Genomic DNA, 15,349 nt, shown 5'->3' with positions numbered 1-15,349 from the left:
CCCATCGAGTTCTTGACCTCTCCATGGAGAATAACAAAGGCCTGATAACTTTTTTTTCCTAATGGGGATACAAAAGAGAATGGACTGAGGACCTCATCAACTCATGTTCTGATAGTAATGACTGTTGAACACCACTGAGCTGGGTGGTTTATTTAAATTAGTGCTCACGGCAAAGTATTCTGTACCCCGTTACCAGGGCCCTGTGCCAACGGTTTTCCCTACAGCAATAGATTTATAGCATTCAGATAGATCCATTATAACTAGCCATCTCAGCTGGTAGCAGCAAAATGATTACAATATATTTTAATATATATTTAAAATCCAGTGTGTTCAGAAGAGCCTTGTTTTGTTTATGAAATCACAAGGTAAGTAACCAATGTTCTGTGTGTGAGTCTGTGTCTCATTAGATTGTGATTTCCTTGAGGTAGTGACATTACCTCTATGTTTCCTTTTAAAACACTTATTGTTACAGATAGCATCCTAGGTGTTTTACAAACATGGGATGCGTTACCTTAGCAGATCTTTTTTTTCAAAGCTTTTTAGTGGATTTGGACATGTTACCTTAAATGTAATGGAAGGTGTGTATCAAGATCTCAGCCATAGCCTGTACGCAGGAGAGATGCAGAAGCAAAACGATGGGGTTAACCATTTCAGTGCCCCTTGACACGAAGCACCTGGCATAAGCATGCTGATGTTCGAGAGGAATGTTAGCTTAGTAAAACACACATCTGCTTTTGGCTGCAGTGCTGTTGACGAAATTGGTTCCAGCAGCTGTCATGTTAAGTTCAACCTCTGCGTGTCTTCCCACTGGTGAGGAGCTGAAAGAGAATTATGTGGAGCGTTGGAAGAATTTCAGAGAAGCAGCAGCAATATGACTTCTCTAAGGAAGGATTAAAAGAATTTGTTGAAATGACATTTTGAGTGGGTTTTGTGACTCAGTACAAATATTTGAATGGCAGAAACGTTGTTTGGGGCGGTCCAGAGGAAGGACCGGGACTAATGGCATGAAATTGAGCGAAAGAAAACTCAAGTTGAACATCAGGAGGAAGCAACTTCCTGAGATCAAGATTGGTTAGGGTGAAATGCTCTCCTGAAGGAAGTGCTGGCACCTCCATTGCTTGAAACAATAGACTAGATTGGATACAGTACATTCACCAGCAGATTAGACTGCAATCTTTGTCGGTGCCTGGGATGATGACCTTGGTGGACCTGATATGGTACAGGTCTTTCCCATCTCTGAACAGAGGATTTCACACTGCAAATAAAATTAAGCATCTTAATGAGACTAGTCTGGCCTCTGCTCCCTGGAGATAGGAAGTTATAGAGCTAAAGGGGGCTCTGGAATGCTTTATAGAGCAGAGTGCCTGCTGATGTTCCACTGCTGTGTATTGGCTCCTAGGGGTCTTTTTTATGCCCTTGAGTAGCCTTGCTTTGTGGCAGACTCAACGAGGGATGTGGTGGATTCATAATTTTTTTTTTTTTTTTTTTTAAATGTATTTATTTTTAAGGCCAACAGGGAAACCCATTATGCTAATCTAGTCCAAATGGGCCAGAAGGGACTATTGTAAAAATCTGGTTGTCATTTTAGAGCTTTTCTTTCATAATCTAGAGAGAAATTAAAGAAGCTGAGAAGGAAAAGTTCTGGAGTGGTGGAAACTCTGGACAGAGGGAACTGAGGTCCCAGCTCCTGACCATGAAAGTCCCCTTTGTCTGATCTCCAAAGGGGATCTCCTACATGATACAGAGCTGTAATTAGCAGCTGTGCTGTGTTGGAAGGTGTTGCATGGTGAGAGTAGCAAAGGGAATGAGGGTTCTCAGACAACACAGAGGGTCTCTAATCCAGAAATTACAGGGACTCATTATTACAAATAAACTTGGGAATGGACAACTTGCAGAAGCGTTGCAGTCAACATTCGGGGATGTTGGAGATTCACGGGTAAATGAAAACTTCTCTTGGCCTCGTGGTAACTCCCATCTCTCGTGGCCTTGCAGTATTCTGGCTGGAACCTGTTGGAAGACGGGTCAATTCGAATAGAAGAGGTAACAGAAGACGCTCTCGGCACTTATACCTGTGTGCCTTATAATGCCCTGGGTACGATGGGCCAGTCCCCCCCTGCCCGACTGGTACTGAAGGTAAAATATCTGTTTGATTCCTGGCTATTCTGAGAGAACTTTTAGTAGTTTCTTAAGTGATGGAATTCTATCCTGCCAAAGAGGAGTTCTCTGGGATGGTGTTTGGGATTGAAGCATATGCATAGATTTTATTAAAATCAACGGGGATAAAAATCATGACTTTTTTTTTTAAAAAAAAATTGATGTCACTAATTCTCTTTCTGTTGTGTAGTCTTTAATTGCTAAAGTGGGTGGTTTGTACTTGTTTCTTTAGCTCGCCTTCTAATAGTTAGTAGCATTTCAGATCTTTACATCTAAAGTCTGGCAGCTAGGGATGAAGACAGTAACAGTCATGCTGTGTGGAAAAACTACAAGCTCAAACACACAATTGATTAGTAAATAGCCTGTGCTAAATTTGTGATGAACACCACTTTCCTATACATTGAACTTTTGTAAGTTAAGAAAGCTGAAATGCTGAAGTGGGTTATGCTTCTCCATCGGGATTATAGTTTAAAGTCTATGGGACTTGTGCTCCGAATCACTTAGATACTTTTGAAAATCCCACATTAGGTACAAAGTATGGGCTTAGGAGCTGAACTGTAGGCTCCTATTTTTGAAAATGTTGGTTGGTGTGTGTTTAAAAAAACAACTTTCCTAAGATAGAGTCAAAATAAGTTAACATTGAAGCAGTTTTGTTTTGAAGTGACAAAGATTTTTCCCACTAAAAGAGGTTTTTTAATAAATGAACAATTTTAGCCCCAATGCTGCAAACACATGCTTAACTCGAAGCACACTAGTATTCCCAGTGAAGTCGATGAGATTGTTCTTGTGAGTAAAGCTCCTGCATAATGTTTTGTGACAAAAAGACCAGCTTAACGTTGGAATGGTTAACGTTTTATTTTGATGTTTTACATGGCAATGATTTGTGAACCTATTAAAACCTCTAAAAGAAAGGGAAAACGTTAGTTACATAGCTGCTTAAGTGTTTGAAAGTTCAGGGCCTTAATTACCAACATTTCCCCCCTCCTACCTCTATGGAGTTATGTAAAATTCAGAGATGATACCCAAGCAGAGTGATCCTTTAGAATCCCCCAGCATGTATAATTTAGTTTGGAAAAGTGTGCACTTTCTGTTAGTTAGTTTTACAAAGCCTCAATCTGATTTTAAATTAATGAATTTCTTTAAAAAGTCAGGTGATTTTCAAATTAGTGATTTAAATCAAGGTGGTTTTAAATCATTCCTCTGCCATGAGAACCCACTAGTTCTTAACTTGATTTGTTAAGAGCGATTTTGTGCGTTCATGCGTGTGTGCTCGTACATGTGCCAGTGTGTGTGTGTGTGGTGACAGTTACTTGAGTTTTCCCTCGACTGCAGGACCCACCCTATTTCACGGTGCTACCAGGCTGGGAGTACAGACAAGAGGCAGGGAGGGAGCTGTTGATCCCTTGTGCTGCTGCAGGAGACCCCTTTCCTGTCATCGCCTGGAGAAAGGTACCCGGCCTGCCAGACAAATCTGCAGTGCCTTTGGCTTTTGATGAATATTGCAGACAGAGAAGCCACACTCTCTGTCCCGGTAAGAACAAACTGCAGGTACAGCTGCTTCGCTTCGGGCTGTACCACTGCCGTCCTGTCCCGCAGGTGGGTGGGGGAAACCCATCTCCCGGCAACAAAGTATTTAGTACCGTGAAACCTTCACAGCAGCATCTGCAAAGCTGAGCACTGCCTCCATCCCCTCTTCCTCTGGCTGCTCTACACTGGTATCAACTTCAGGAACACCCACCTGAGCTTCCCCATCTGTTCTGCTAGGGTCCTTGCCTGCAGGATGGAATAAGCCTCCTGTGGTGCTAAACTGGGATGGTGCAGCTTCTGTCCCTCTACATCATCAGTAGATGATGCAGTGGCAATGGGAGGACAGGGGTTCCCTGTGCCTGGCCTTGGCCACATTTCTGAAAGTGCCCCTCACTCTGGAATCTACCAGGCTTTTTCAGTGAAGTCCTGCAGCTGCTTTGATCCCCTGTATATTCTACAGCCGGGGGGCATTTGCCCCCATGTGGCTTGTTCGTGGTGAAGAACCAGTTTCTTCCTTTAACACCGCCAGATAGCAGGTAGAGTTGGAATGGAAAGAAATATTTAATGCTGCCCCAATTGTGTAAATGGGGCAGGGTCCCCAAGTGCCTCTGTGGTGTGGCCTGCATTGGCATGATCAGGGTAGTGTCACTGTGATGTTATCCCGATATCCTTCTTTAATTTGGGGCCTTTTAACTGGCAAGTTCTGGGATAGCTCCATGACAATGGCTACGATAGCCCAGTGGATTTTGCCTGAAGGGCAGCCTCCCCCCTCTTCCCCCCCATCTATCCAGTCTGGCAGCTAGGGATAAACGAGTTCCATCCTTGGAACTGCTTCTTCTGCCCAGACACACAAGTTGCTTGTTCACCAGTAGCACCAATAGTCATTCCTCATCGGCCGTTATGGTCACTCATTTTGGGCTTCCCTGATGCTAGCCGGGGTTCCCCTTTCACCAAGTCTCCATTCCCCTTGTAGGAAAGCAGTCAAACCAGTGGGACCTGTAGGGTCTTTTTTTCCCCAGGCCCCTCATCCTTTTACACTTTTTTCTCTATTTGCTGCTGTTTCTGGAGCTGCCCAGCCCTGCATACGTGATCTGCAGAGCTGGGATTTCCCACGTACTGCGTTACCTCTAGCCTAGGAGAGGGAGTGGGAGATGGAAAGGCTCCCACCAGGAGAAACAACTAGTCCCTCTGGGGTAGCCAGTGCAAGCGTGCGCCAGCTCACTGTGGAAGACCATGCACAGCTGGCATTGCCCTTTTAATTTTCCTGGGTTCGAGGCGGAAGATGGGAAAGTAGCCCAAGTGCATTCTTCGGTGGACACTGGTAAGACATTAACACAAATTGAAGCGGATTGGCGTACTGCTCTAGAACACTTGCCTCTTTTTATCCATCTTATTTCCTCTCTCCTTCCTTTCTTTTAAGTCTCTTCTTTGTTTTTCCTGCTTTTCACCTTTCACCCCCTGGGTTTTTTCCCCCCATTTCTTTTGTCTTGATTATCCCTGGGCATGTCATCCTCCAATGTTTTCAGTCAGGGCTAGTCTGGATTCACCTGAGTTCTTCCAGAGAACATACACCCAACGGCCCCCACACGCTTTGCAGACTCACGAAAGCCACTGCCACCTCAAACCTGGCTTCCATGGAGAGGCCGCTAAAGGCCTTGAATTCAGCATAGGTAGCCACTTGAGGCAGTTAATCACCCTGTTCCCACAAAAAAAAATCTTGCCATTTACAGGTGTTCCAGGTACTGAAAGGTAGGGATCGCAAAGAAGGCCAGTAAATGCCAGCAAAACTGTGCACAATAAATCCTCAAAAGCTACGCGCACACTGTGGAGAATGGGGGCTTCAAAGTGATTTAGGATTTGTACAACTTCAGTTTCTGGGTGTGAATGTCCGTTGTAATGAATTTAGCATCTTAGCGAGCAAAAGCGAGACGGTCCCCTTTTTTCAATTCAAAGAAAACGAAGTACGTGGACTATTCTTCCTGAATGGTCCTAGCCTGGGTAGCCCTGTTTGTAAAATGTGTCCTTTTGAACCTTTACTAAAGAACACTATGGTGTGGATACAGTTTATTTTGTAAGAGTAAATCAGAGTATTATTTAAGGCATTCAGATGCAGACCTATTCTCTGTTCAGTTGTACCATTGCAGCTGAGACAAGTTTGCTCTCTAGTCTGGAAACTTTGAACCAGGTAAAAGACAGAGATCTCATTTTTTTTCAAATGGGACAGGTTTGTTCTTAGTGCTGCATTTGCAGGCTGCAGTGGGCCCGAAGTGGTTACTCATTTTAGGTTCTGAGTGTGTCAACTGGAGCAATCAGATCCACATCACTCACCCTGACCTCAAACTCTGGTTTAGTGTGCGTGTGTGATCTTATCTCCCTCTAGTGGCTGGCACCATGGACTACAATAGCCTGCTACTTCCCTCTAAAGGAGTTCTTTTATCTCAAGGGCTCGAGAGACTTGTGCTTTGAATGCCGAACGTCCAAGGCTGAATTGCCTCTGAGGTCCGTGGTGTCTGTATATCTGCGTGTTCTTGGTTTATGTCGCCAAGTTGCAAACACTGGGCTCTGTTCTGCATGTGTATGCCTAATTATCTTGCCATTTTTACTGGCAAGTTTAACTAAAAATCAGTCCGCTAGCTGCCATCTGCCGATCTTTCTAGCCAGCCCCACGTGTTGGAGAACCTGCAGCCCCTATGACCCTCTGCTGCTATTCTGTGGGTCTCGCTAGTAGAACCTGGTTAACAGAGTGTTGCCTCATGCCCCTGCCTGGCAATGTGCTTCTGAGTTGTTGTTGTTGTTTTTCTTCCCCTCTGCTCTTTCTGTTCTTTGCCCAAGGTAGGGAAGCCCAGTAGAAGCAAGCACAACACCCTTCCAGGTGGCAGCCTCCAGTTCCGGTCTCTCAGCAAGGACGACCACGGAGAGTGGGAGTGTGTCGCTACCAACGTAGTCGCAAGCATTACTGCCAACACTCACCTTACAGTCATAGGTATGGGAAGGCAAGGGCTGGTTGGGGCGTGGGAGGGGATAACGGAAGGTGAATAGGGAAGGGTGTGTGGGTGCAGGGGGGATAGACGGGAAGGAGGCGGTGTGCTCAAGAAGGTGGGGGAGGAAAGGCCATGCCCTCCATGTTGGACGTTATCCCATGCCCGTGTGTGTGTGTGGAGAGGGTGGGGAAAAATATCTTTGGATTCCTCTCCCAACCTTCCCTTTCCCCCTCCTGTGTGCTGAATTGGTCTGGGTCCTGCATCTCCAGAGGGTCCATGTGTCTCAGAGGCTGGTCCCTGATGGCTTTGGGTACATCAACGCTGCAGTTTAAGGTGCGATTCTGTTGTGGGTAGGCAGATCTGCGCTAGCTTCAATTTAGTTAGCCCAGGTAACAACGCCACTGAAGATGCAGCAGTGCGGGATAGTAACCCAAGTACCTACCCAGGGTCCCCGGTGGGCTACGGTCACGCCTTAGTTCGTGGTGTAGATGTAGCCTTTTGTTTGCTCCTGGAGTCACTTACCTGGGCTTTCAGCTTGTGAATGGACTGGCAGCTGGACAATTTGGAGGCAGCGGTGTGCTTCTGTGTCAGGAGAGGTTCATATTTCCTGTAGATATTGCACCAAACGGTGTATCTGAAAGGCACTAGTCAGGGACGTTTCCCATGAAGAGAAGAGCAACATTATCCTTTAATTTCACACTCCAGTGAGGCTGTCTTTTTAAAACTGTCCTTTTATTATGGCCGTGTCCTGAGGCAGATTGAAGGGCTCCTCTCTTCGCTGGCCAAGTGTGTCTTCCCTGCTGCGGCACAGCTAGAAGACAATTTAGTTAAATTGTAATCCTGTTCTCGCCCAGATATTAAAGTATGTTCCTCTGAGGTTACTCTTAACAGACTCGCCTCCTGAGGAGGCTAGGTGTGCAGTAGCTGTGTGTGGCCCAACACCCAGCACACCTGTGCATTTCCCGACAGTGCCTTCTGCTGGGAGTGGCTGATGCTCGGAATGGACTCCTTGTCTGCATTGCCAGACCACCGGGATAGCCAGAGGTGGTCAGCGCCCCTGACCCATCCGGGTGCATTCTCTGATGTGACAGATCTGGCCTCCTGAAAGTAAAGCTTTAAAAGCCTTCTCTGAGCGCAGAGAGGCAGGGGAAAATGTTCTTCCACTCCTAAGAACAAGCTCCCATTTTTTCTAGGTCTGTGTTTTGTCTTCTAAGCAACCATAAATTCCGCAGTCCAAGGGCTGCCATTCCTCTGGGTGTTCTGGGGACTGGGCTCATTGGCCGTGCGTGCGTGTGTGTGTGTGTTGCCTCTGACACTGAGTTTTTCTCTCTACCTTCAGGCACAAGCCCTCACGCCCCGGGTAGTGTTCATGTCGCGGTCTCCATGACCTCTGCCAATGTCTCCTGGGAGCCTGGCTATGACGGCGGATACGAGCAAACATTCTCAGTTTGGTACGGCCCTCTGTGAGTCATCCCAGCATGCTTTGCTCTCTGCTTCATTTCCTTTCCTCTCAGCCAGAACTCGGAGCAGGCACGGGTGGGCGAGGAGGTGAGGGGAGCATCCCTCAGCCAGGACAGCTGTGGAAAGCATGGGGTCAGATTCGAAGCCTGTGTAAATCGGCATAGCTCCATTGATTTGAATGAGGCTACGCCCGCTTACCTCATCTGAGAATCTGGCCTGTGACATTTTTGCTTTGTGGAGTCCTGGTGCCTCGGAACAGTTGGGGGTGCAGGGAGCTGGGTTTTTTTTTTTTCTGATCATTTTTTTGCTGAATGCTCTGCTGCTGCTTAGTTGAGGATTTATCCTGGTGGATTGTCTCTTTCCCCTTTTTCTTATCACCACTGTCAGTGGATCTGAGGCGGATGTATAAGTCTTGACACATACAGTTGTCAACCCCTTGCCCTTGTATGTGTTTCTGTTGCAGAACTCTCTAGGCCTGCCATGTTTTCCTTTTTTCCTTCTGTACTGGCTGGTCCTTCTGTCAGCCCCTGAAAACTTCCTCTGCTTATATTCATGGGGAAACACATTTTTACATGAATGTAACTTACTCCCACCTGCCCCTAGTTAAAGATGAACGGAAAACCCTGTTTTGAACGTTTAGCAGCCAGATCGCTGACAGAAAACACAAAGACTTTAAAGTATGTGCCGAGGAAACATGGCTATATCAAAAGGCCCCTTCTTTACTCCATGGCTGCCTGTGGGTATTCAGAGTCCTAATAATACCACTTAGGACGTGCATAAAGTAAGGCTCCTAATTTGCTGACTTCAATGAGACAAGTGAGTTTTTGTTACTTATTCAGTCCTCTTAGCGTTGCAGAGCCAGTGCAGCTGTAAGAAATCAAGCTGGCTTCTACTCTCGATAGCACATCCGCAACATACGATCCTGCTCCCATTGATGTCAAAGGTGAAATTCCGGCTGACCTCAATGGTGAAGGATCAGGCCTAAATTCTGAGATGAAAAGCACTTTTTCCTGTTGAGATACACCATGGGTGAAGGCCATTTCCTGCTCCCTCTGTCTCTGTGGAGAATGGAAGCCTCAGTCTAAAAGAACTCTAAGAAAGAAGACAGATGCTTAATGGAAACGAAGAAAACTGCTTAACACCTGGCCGAAGTAAACATCCAATTTTGATAGCTTTTGAGTGTGTCTGGATCCACACATTATAGCAGTCATGCCAAGTTGCCATCCAGCATTTCCACACCACAGGGGTTAGTGCCAGCGTTCAATCAACCGCTTCCCAGTGTGGAAGGACTTGCATGATAGTGCCAGGATTCCTGCACCAGGCATGACAGACGTAAGCGCCAGAGATTCACAATCCCAACTTCGGACTGAGGTCGGGCCCCACGCTAGCGCCGCTTTTTAAGGCAGCCTTCCTTTTCCGCGTGAGTTGTGGCATGTTGAGATGCTTCTGCAGTCATCCCTTGCCATGGGAATCGTGAGCAGCAGCACAGGCCAGCGTCTCATTTAGATGCTGAGCTTGTTCTTATTCTGTTCCTTCTCCGGATCGCTGTCAACTGGACTCTGAAGTGTAAAGGTGATGGTGACCTTCCCTGGTTCAGCCATAGTTTTCTTGTCCCCGCTCTCCCCGCCCCCAGTTTGTTCGTTCGTTCTTTTTCTTAATTTAGCCAGATGGAGTCTGCTGATAGAGTGGAGATTGGATACATGCTTCCCATGATAAATTCTGCTCTGCTTTAGATAGAGGACCGCAACAGAGCTTGGAAAGTGTGGTCTGGGCAATAGCTTGGGGAGACAAAAGAGAGGCGATAGAAAGAGGGAGAAAATGAGAGAGAGAGAGAGCCCTGAATGAGCAAGAGAATGGGCTTAGCGTGCAGAATTCACACAACTGCTTCTGATTAAAATGTCCTTGAGAAGGAACGATTAAACCTCCTTCCTTTCGAAACACGTCTCACCTTGGAGGAGGCTGCCAGCTGCTGCTGCTTGCTGCCAACTTCATCTGCTGATTTGTTTTGTCTTATTCCTGAGAAGCCAGGATCCCCCCACCTGCCTTGAGATCCCGAACAAAATGAGACTAAAGTAAAAGATGGGGAAAGGGGGACGTGTAGATGGGGGAATAGTAGCTCAAACCTTGTGTAAGACTATACAGTGGTGTTGGATCATAGAGACAATGTGTTGTGGGAATCACTTCTGGGTGAAGGAGGAGGAAGTCCAGTCTGCTTTGCTTGCAGAAAGTTATCCTTCTGAGCTGCTCGTGGAAAGTGTCAGCCAGGGAAGCCCTATGGGATATGGAACCAGATGGATTGGGGGGAGAGAGGCGAATCAGGCTTGTCTGCTGCAGAGCTACTGTTCATTATTATGTCCACTTATCAATGCCAGCCCAAGCTCCCTCCTGCACAGCCTGAAAACCTGTCCCCTGACCAAGGTTTTGCATTCTTCTTCTTGCTGTATTTATATGATCCTCCTCAGAGAGAGATCCTGCAGGTCAAGCCTTTTGGAATCTGCTCCTTCTCTTCTTTGTCCTTATTCACAGCTGCTGCCAACCTTCTCACTTAACATTTTCTCCTGTTGTGCTGAGCTCCCCCTGTTGATGCTGTTGGATATGGAATAACCCTTTTAGCTGTGCTGGGAAGATTTGATTATAAATTTCACCCGCTCTGTCAAAAATGACAATTTCTCTTCCAACGAATAAACCAGAATAAAGCTCCAGAAAGCTGAAAAGTTAATTCCATCCTGCCCAGTGCACAGTATTGGGAGCTGAATTCCAGTGAGATTTTGTGGTCTGTTGTGTTGGTTTAGGATAGAATTGGGGGGGGGGGGGGTTGAACAGCACCTTCCATATTCCTGGCATCCCAAAGTGAGACTTATGGGAGTGAGACCTTGCCTGGGGCTTTAGCTTTGCAGGCTAACAGAGAGGCCCATGGCTCACATGGAGTCTTGGATGCTACAATCTGTGTGTGAGAGGAGCATTGGCCAAGTCTCTGAGGCTGCTGTGTGTTTAAAAAAAAAAAAAAAAATCTAAGTGTTGTTTACTTCGTCTTCGTTAGCATCCAGGTGGGTCTGAGAGAGGAGAATGGCATCTGTGAAAAATGTACCGTTATTAACAGTTTGTTCCCTCCGATAGAGTGCATTTCATCCAAGGATCTTAAAGCACTTGAAAATATATCGGCACCTTCCGGATATAGGTCTAGCACTGGGATCACACACTGGTGGGGACAACAAGTCCCACGTGTAGCCCAGACTCCGTTTCAGCACTTCCTCCTCCTCCTCCAGTTTTTGGTGGGTGCTGTGAATGCAAGTCCAGTGCCGCAGAGACATTCAAAGAAAGAGTCCATGGGGCAGCAGCTGAGCAGCTCAAGCATGCCACTTGTTTATGTGCAGTCTCTTTAGGGAAGAACTTTCCACATGCTTTAGTGATCAGTGCTGGATTTATAACCCACCCACTTCCTCCCTGTGTCCTGCTGTTCCAGTTACTTTGCTGCCTTACTGACACTGACAGCTTAAAGGCCTGGGCCAGTCATCAATAAGGAGCCAGTGGGAGGAAACGTGAAGGCAGCGAGGTTAAATGCCAGACAAACATATTTCACGGCAGCTGGGAACTGGAGGTTGTTTTTAGGTAGTTTGGTTAACCAAGACCTATCCACCATCATGTCTCTGCAGCACTGTGTGATTCTGGTGTGTGCTGAGTTATTCTGTGCACGTGGTTTTGTGCCGCAATCACTCACTTCCAAAACTTGGTGCTTCCTTTTCCACCTCCCCTTTCTCCCTCCGTGGTGGCATTATCCGTCTTCTCCCCACCCTTTATCTCCTGCTTTGTAGGTTTGCCCAAATGTTCAGCTGGTGACTTTACAGTGTCCTGTACACCGTAATTGTCTCACTAATATAGATAAAATATTCTACTGACACTATTCTAAACTGCAGCTTGTGGGGATTATTGCTGCAGTATACGTTCCTAATAGGGGTGTGGCGTTTACACACCATTGCAACTGAGGGATGCCACTTTGAGACATTCAAGTGAGGCTAGTTGCCATGATTTCACATTGCCATGACTTGGAGATGTAATCTCACAAGGTCACGAATCCTGAGGAGAACACCTGGGAACCTTTGGTCACCCTGTTCACATTGGGTCTGTGGAATGGATTAGTAAAAAGATCTGAGGCTATCCTGTCTGAAAGGTTCCCTTCTCTCACTATTCTGGTTCTGAATTCTCTGCCAATCAGGTAGGTGATGATCTGCTTCAGGTGCTTGTGTATGTATGAATACGTTCCACTGTAGGTGTGTGTGCACCCAGTGCACTCGGGTCGGACACTTGCCGTACCCATAGGCGGCGTATGCATCCTGCTCTTTACATGTGCCAAGTGACGGCATTAAAGGGGTGTGGGCAACGCCTCTCTCAGGTCCTTCTCACCACCCTTGGCAAGAGATGAAGCTCCCTATTGCTCTCTGAGCTTCAGTTAATCAGCCATAGAGGAAAAAATGTCTCCTTCTGTGTGTAGTTGTAGCTTAGTGTTAGTTTTTGGTGTAGTTGGATTTTACTGAGTTGAGAGGGTTTAATATGCTGAAATCCCCAGGTTTCAAACAATTTGTCACTTTCAGGGCTGTGATCCCTATTAATGACAGACACAAATGTTGCTGAATCTGCTTAGATGAGGGGCATGTGAGGGACAAATGTCCATGAGAACAAAAAAGCGGAGGGATTTCCACATCAGAGCCCAACCCCAACCACGGCGAGTTTGTCCATGAGGTGTGCCAATCCAGTTGCCCCAGTTTCTAAGCCCAAGTAAGGTGAGAAACATCATTTGTCTTTGACTCCAGAGGTCTCCTTGAAATGCCCAAAATCCTCCTCATGCTCTGAGATGGAAAGCTATAAGTCTCACAAAAAGGCTCTGGAAAGTCCTCCAGGGCACAGTCAAGGTCTGGTTGGAAGCATCCACATTCATTATCCCCATCAGAGGTGACACCCTTGTCTCTGCACCAGAGGGGCTGTTGGGACTGCTGTTTTCACCCCTACCAGTGAGACTGTTGTCTCCAGCACCACCAGCTTTAGCAGCCGAGCACTTCCATCTGCTATCGGTGCCATGGAGCCTGCAGGCACTCATTGCAGTAAAAGGCCGTTGGTGTGTTCCTCTCCTGGACTCTCCTTCGTTGCATCGTCCAGTCCCAATCTGAGATGCTGACCCATGTGTCTGAGTCAGAAGAAGACTGTGAGCATTGCAACTGCAATCTTTGTCCTCGGTGGTCAGGGTAGCCACCATCAGAGGATAATAAAAAAAGGAAATCAAGGGAAAGAAATACGGGATGTAGAGACCTGTGCCCAAATTTTTAGCTGATGCAACTCCATTTACTTCAGAGAATTTGCTCTCTATGTTCTTAAAATGCAGCTCTTTTATTACTGGCACCAGAAGTGTGCAGTTCTCTCTGAAAAATCACTCTAAAATTTGCATCCACAAGATCCCTATTTGTCTCAAACACTTCTTTACTCACTTTCCAAGTGCAAAGATACAGGGTTTTGTTTGGTTGGTTTTCCAGGGAGAGGGAAGGGTTCCGCTTAACTGCCATTGCCAACCCTGCAATACTGGATCAGATCCCAACTTGTCTGATTTTTTTTTTCTCTCAATCTGACGTGTGCTTCATCACCAATTATGAAGATTATAGTGGATAATTTTTGCCCTTGTAATGTCTGTGTAAACCCATTGGGATTGATTCTCATTTACGATAAGGCTCCTTTACACTGCTCCAAAATGTAAATGAAATGTGCTCTCGCTTTAAACCCCTTTACATTGCTCAGGCTGTATAAAGGGGCCTTGGTTTAAGTGAGAATCTGGCCCATTGTCTTTAAAATTCTGCTCTGCTTTGCCCCACATGGGTTTCATTGGAGTGACTCTTGGTTTACTTATATGTAGTGGATGTCACAATTTGGCTCGCTGTCTCCAATGGGGTTGCACTGTGGGGAAAAAATTTGCCCTGTACCTGGGAATTTACTTTATTTTACAGATGAAAAGTGAGCAAGAATAGATTCCACCTCCTTCTGCCATAACTGTGGCAACGTGGCAGTGCTAACAGGAATAAAAAGTAACACAATGTCCCTTTGTCATGACCAGTAATCAGGATCTGACTCTGAATACCCAGAGATCAGGGAAAGAAGGTGCTATTTGTGGCCATCATCATACTGTAAGGGCTTTTCGTCAAGGGTCGGGTGTAATATAGGAAGAAGGGCTGGCAGGAGTGTCCGTATAGAGTGAGGCTGAGCCCCTTGACCCAGCAAACCTCTTTAGTCCCTTTCTCTGTCTTTCCCCTGACCCCGTTTCAAGGCAGTTCCCTTCTGTAGGTGGCAGAATATCAGCGCCTTGTCCTCACACGTGGCTGCTATGAAACCCAGTCCCTCTTTCATGGTGGATCCATTATTGCTGAAGGGATTGACTCTGCCTGTCCTCTTTCTTTCATTCATTCATTCTTGTTCTCTCATAAGCACCTCCACTTGAGTTGTTTGTCTGCTTTCTTGCCAGGATGAAGAGAGCACAGTTTGGACCCCATGACTGGCTGTCTCTTCCAGTACCAACTGGTCCTAGTTGGCTGCTGGTGGACACCCTGGAAGCAGAGACTGCGTACCAGTTCAGTGTCTTGGCTCAAAACAAACTGGGTACGAGCACCTTCAGTGAGGTGGTCACTGTGAACACTCTAGGTGAGTTGGGATGGCAGGGGAGGGGTGGTAAATTCAGAGAGTCCCTCAATGAGAGGAGTAGGGAGACTGGGGATGGTGAGATGAGGACGGGTTCTTCGGTCACGTTCAGTAGGTCCTCTGTGATTTTAATGGTGTCAGTGACGCTGCCTGTGCAAGCATCTGTATTCTAGTGGCCATTACATGGCTTTATCACGCATCAAAGGATTCACCCCTTTGCAGAGAGAAATGTTGAAGTCTTGTCTTGTGAGTGTTGACTTGTTGGCCCAGGAGTTCAACACCTCAAAACCATTCACCTTCAGGTCTCTGTTTCACATGCAGCCAAAACTCATTGGCACTTTACCGGTTGTCATGTACACCAAATCTCAGTCCAGGTCACAGCACAAAATCACCATTCCCACTCGTTCTCTTGTGGGTGGTCTCGGAAAGATCCAAGAATGAGTGGACTTTCTAATACCACATCCCTCTGTTTCCTTAGCCTCCTAGTATCTGTGACTGTTCCCTTTCTCATAAAGACTTCTTGGCTTCTTTCAGAAAAGAGACCTTGGTGATGG

The 15,349-nt window shown here is 46.5% G+C and overlaps 1 protein-coding gene across 1 annotated transcript in view; it reads left to right on the top strand.

The window, feature by feature from the left end:
• IGSF9B (immunoglobulin superfamily member 9B) overlaps positions 1 to 15,349 on the top strand; it is an 81,763-nt gene that overhangs the window by 47,948 nt on the left and 18,466 nt on the right. The window contains exons 9-13 of the mRNA XM_067564146.1: positions 1,993 to 2,133; positions 3,487 to 3,603; positions 6,514 to 6,664; positions 8,002 to 8,113; positions 14,623 to 14,798. Coding sequence (XP_067420247.1) covers positions 1,993 to 2,133; positions 3,487 to 3,603; positions 6,514 to 6,664; positions 8,002 to 8,113; positions 14,623 to 14,798 — 697 coding nt within the window. The remainder of the gene's footprint in view (positions 1 to 1,992; positions 2,134 to 3,486; positions 3,604 to 6,513; positions 6,665 to 8,001; positions 8,114 to 14,622; positions 14,799 to 15,349) is intronic.

Source organism: Emydura macquarii, unplaced genomic scaffold (assembly GCF_026122565.2).
Source record: "Emydura macquarii macquarii isolate MOO-44397 ecotype Brisbane River unplaced genomic scaffold, CSIRO-AGI_Emac_v2 contig_312, whole genome shotgun sequence".
Taxonomy (NCBI): Eukaryota; Metazoa; Chordata; order Testudines; family Chelidae; genus Emydura; species Emydura macquarii.
This window is presented reverse-complemented; position numbering and strand designations above follow the sequence as displayed.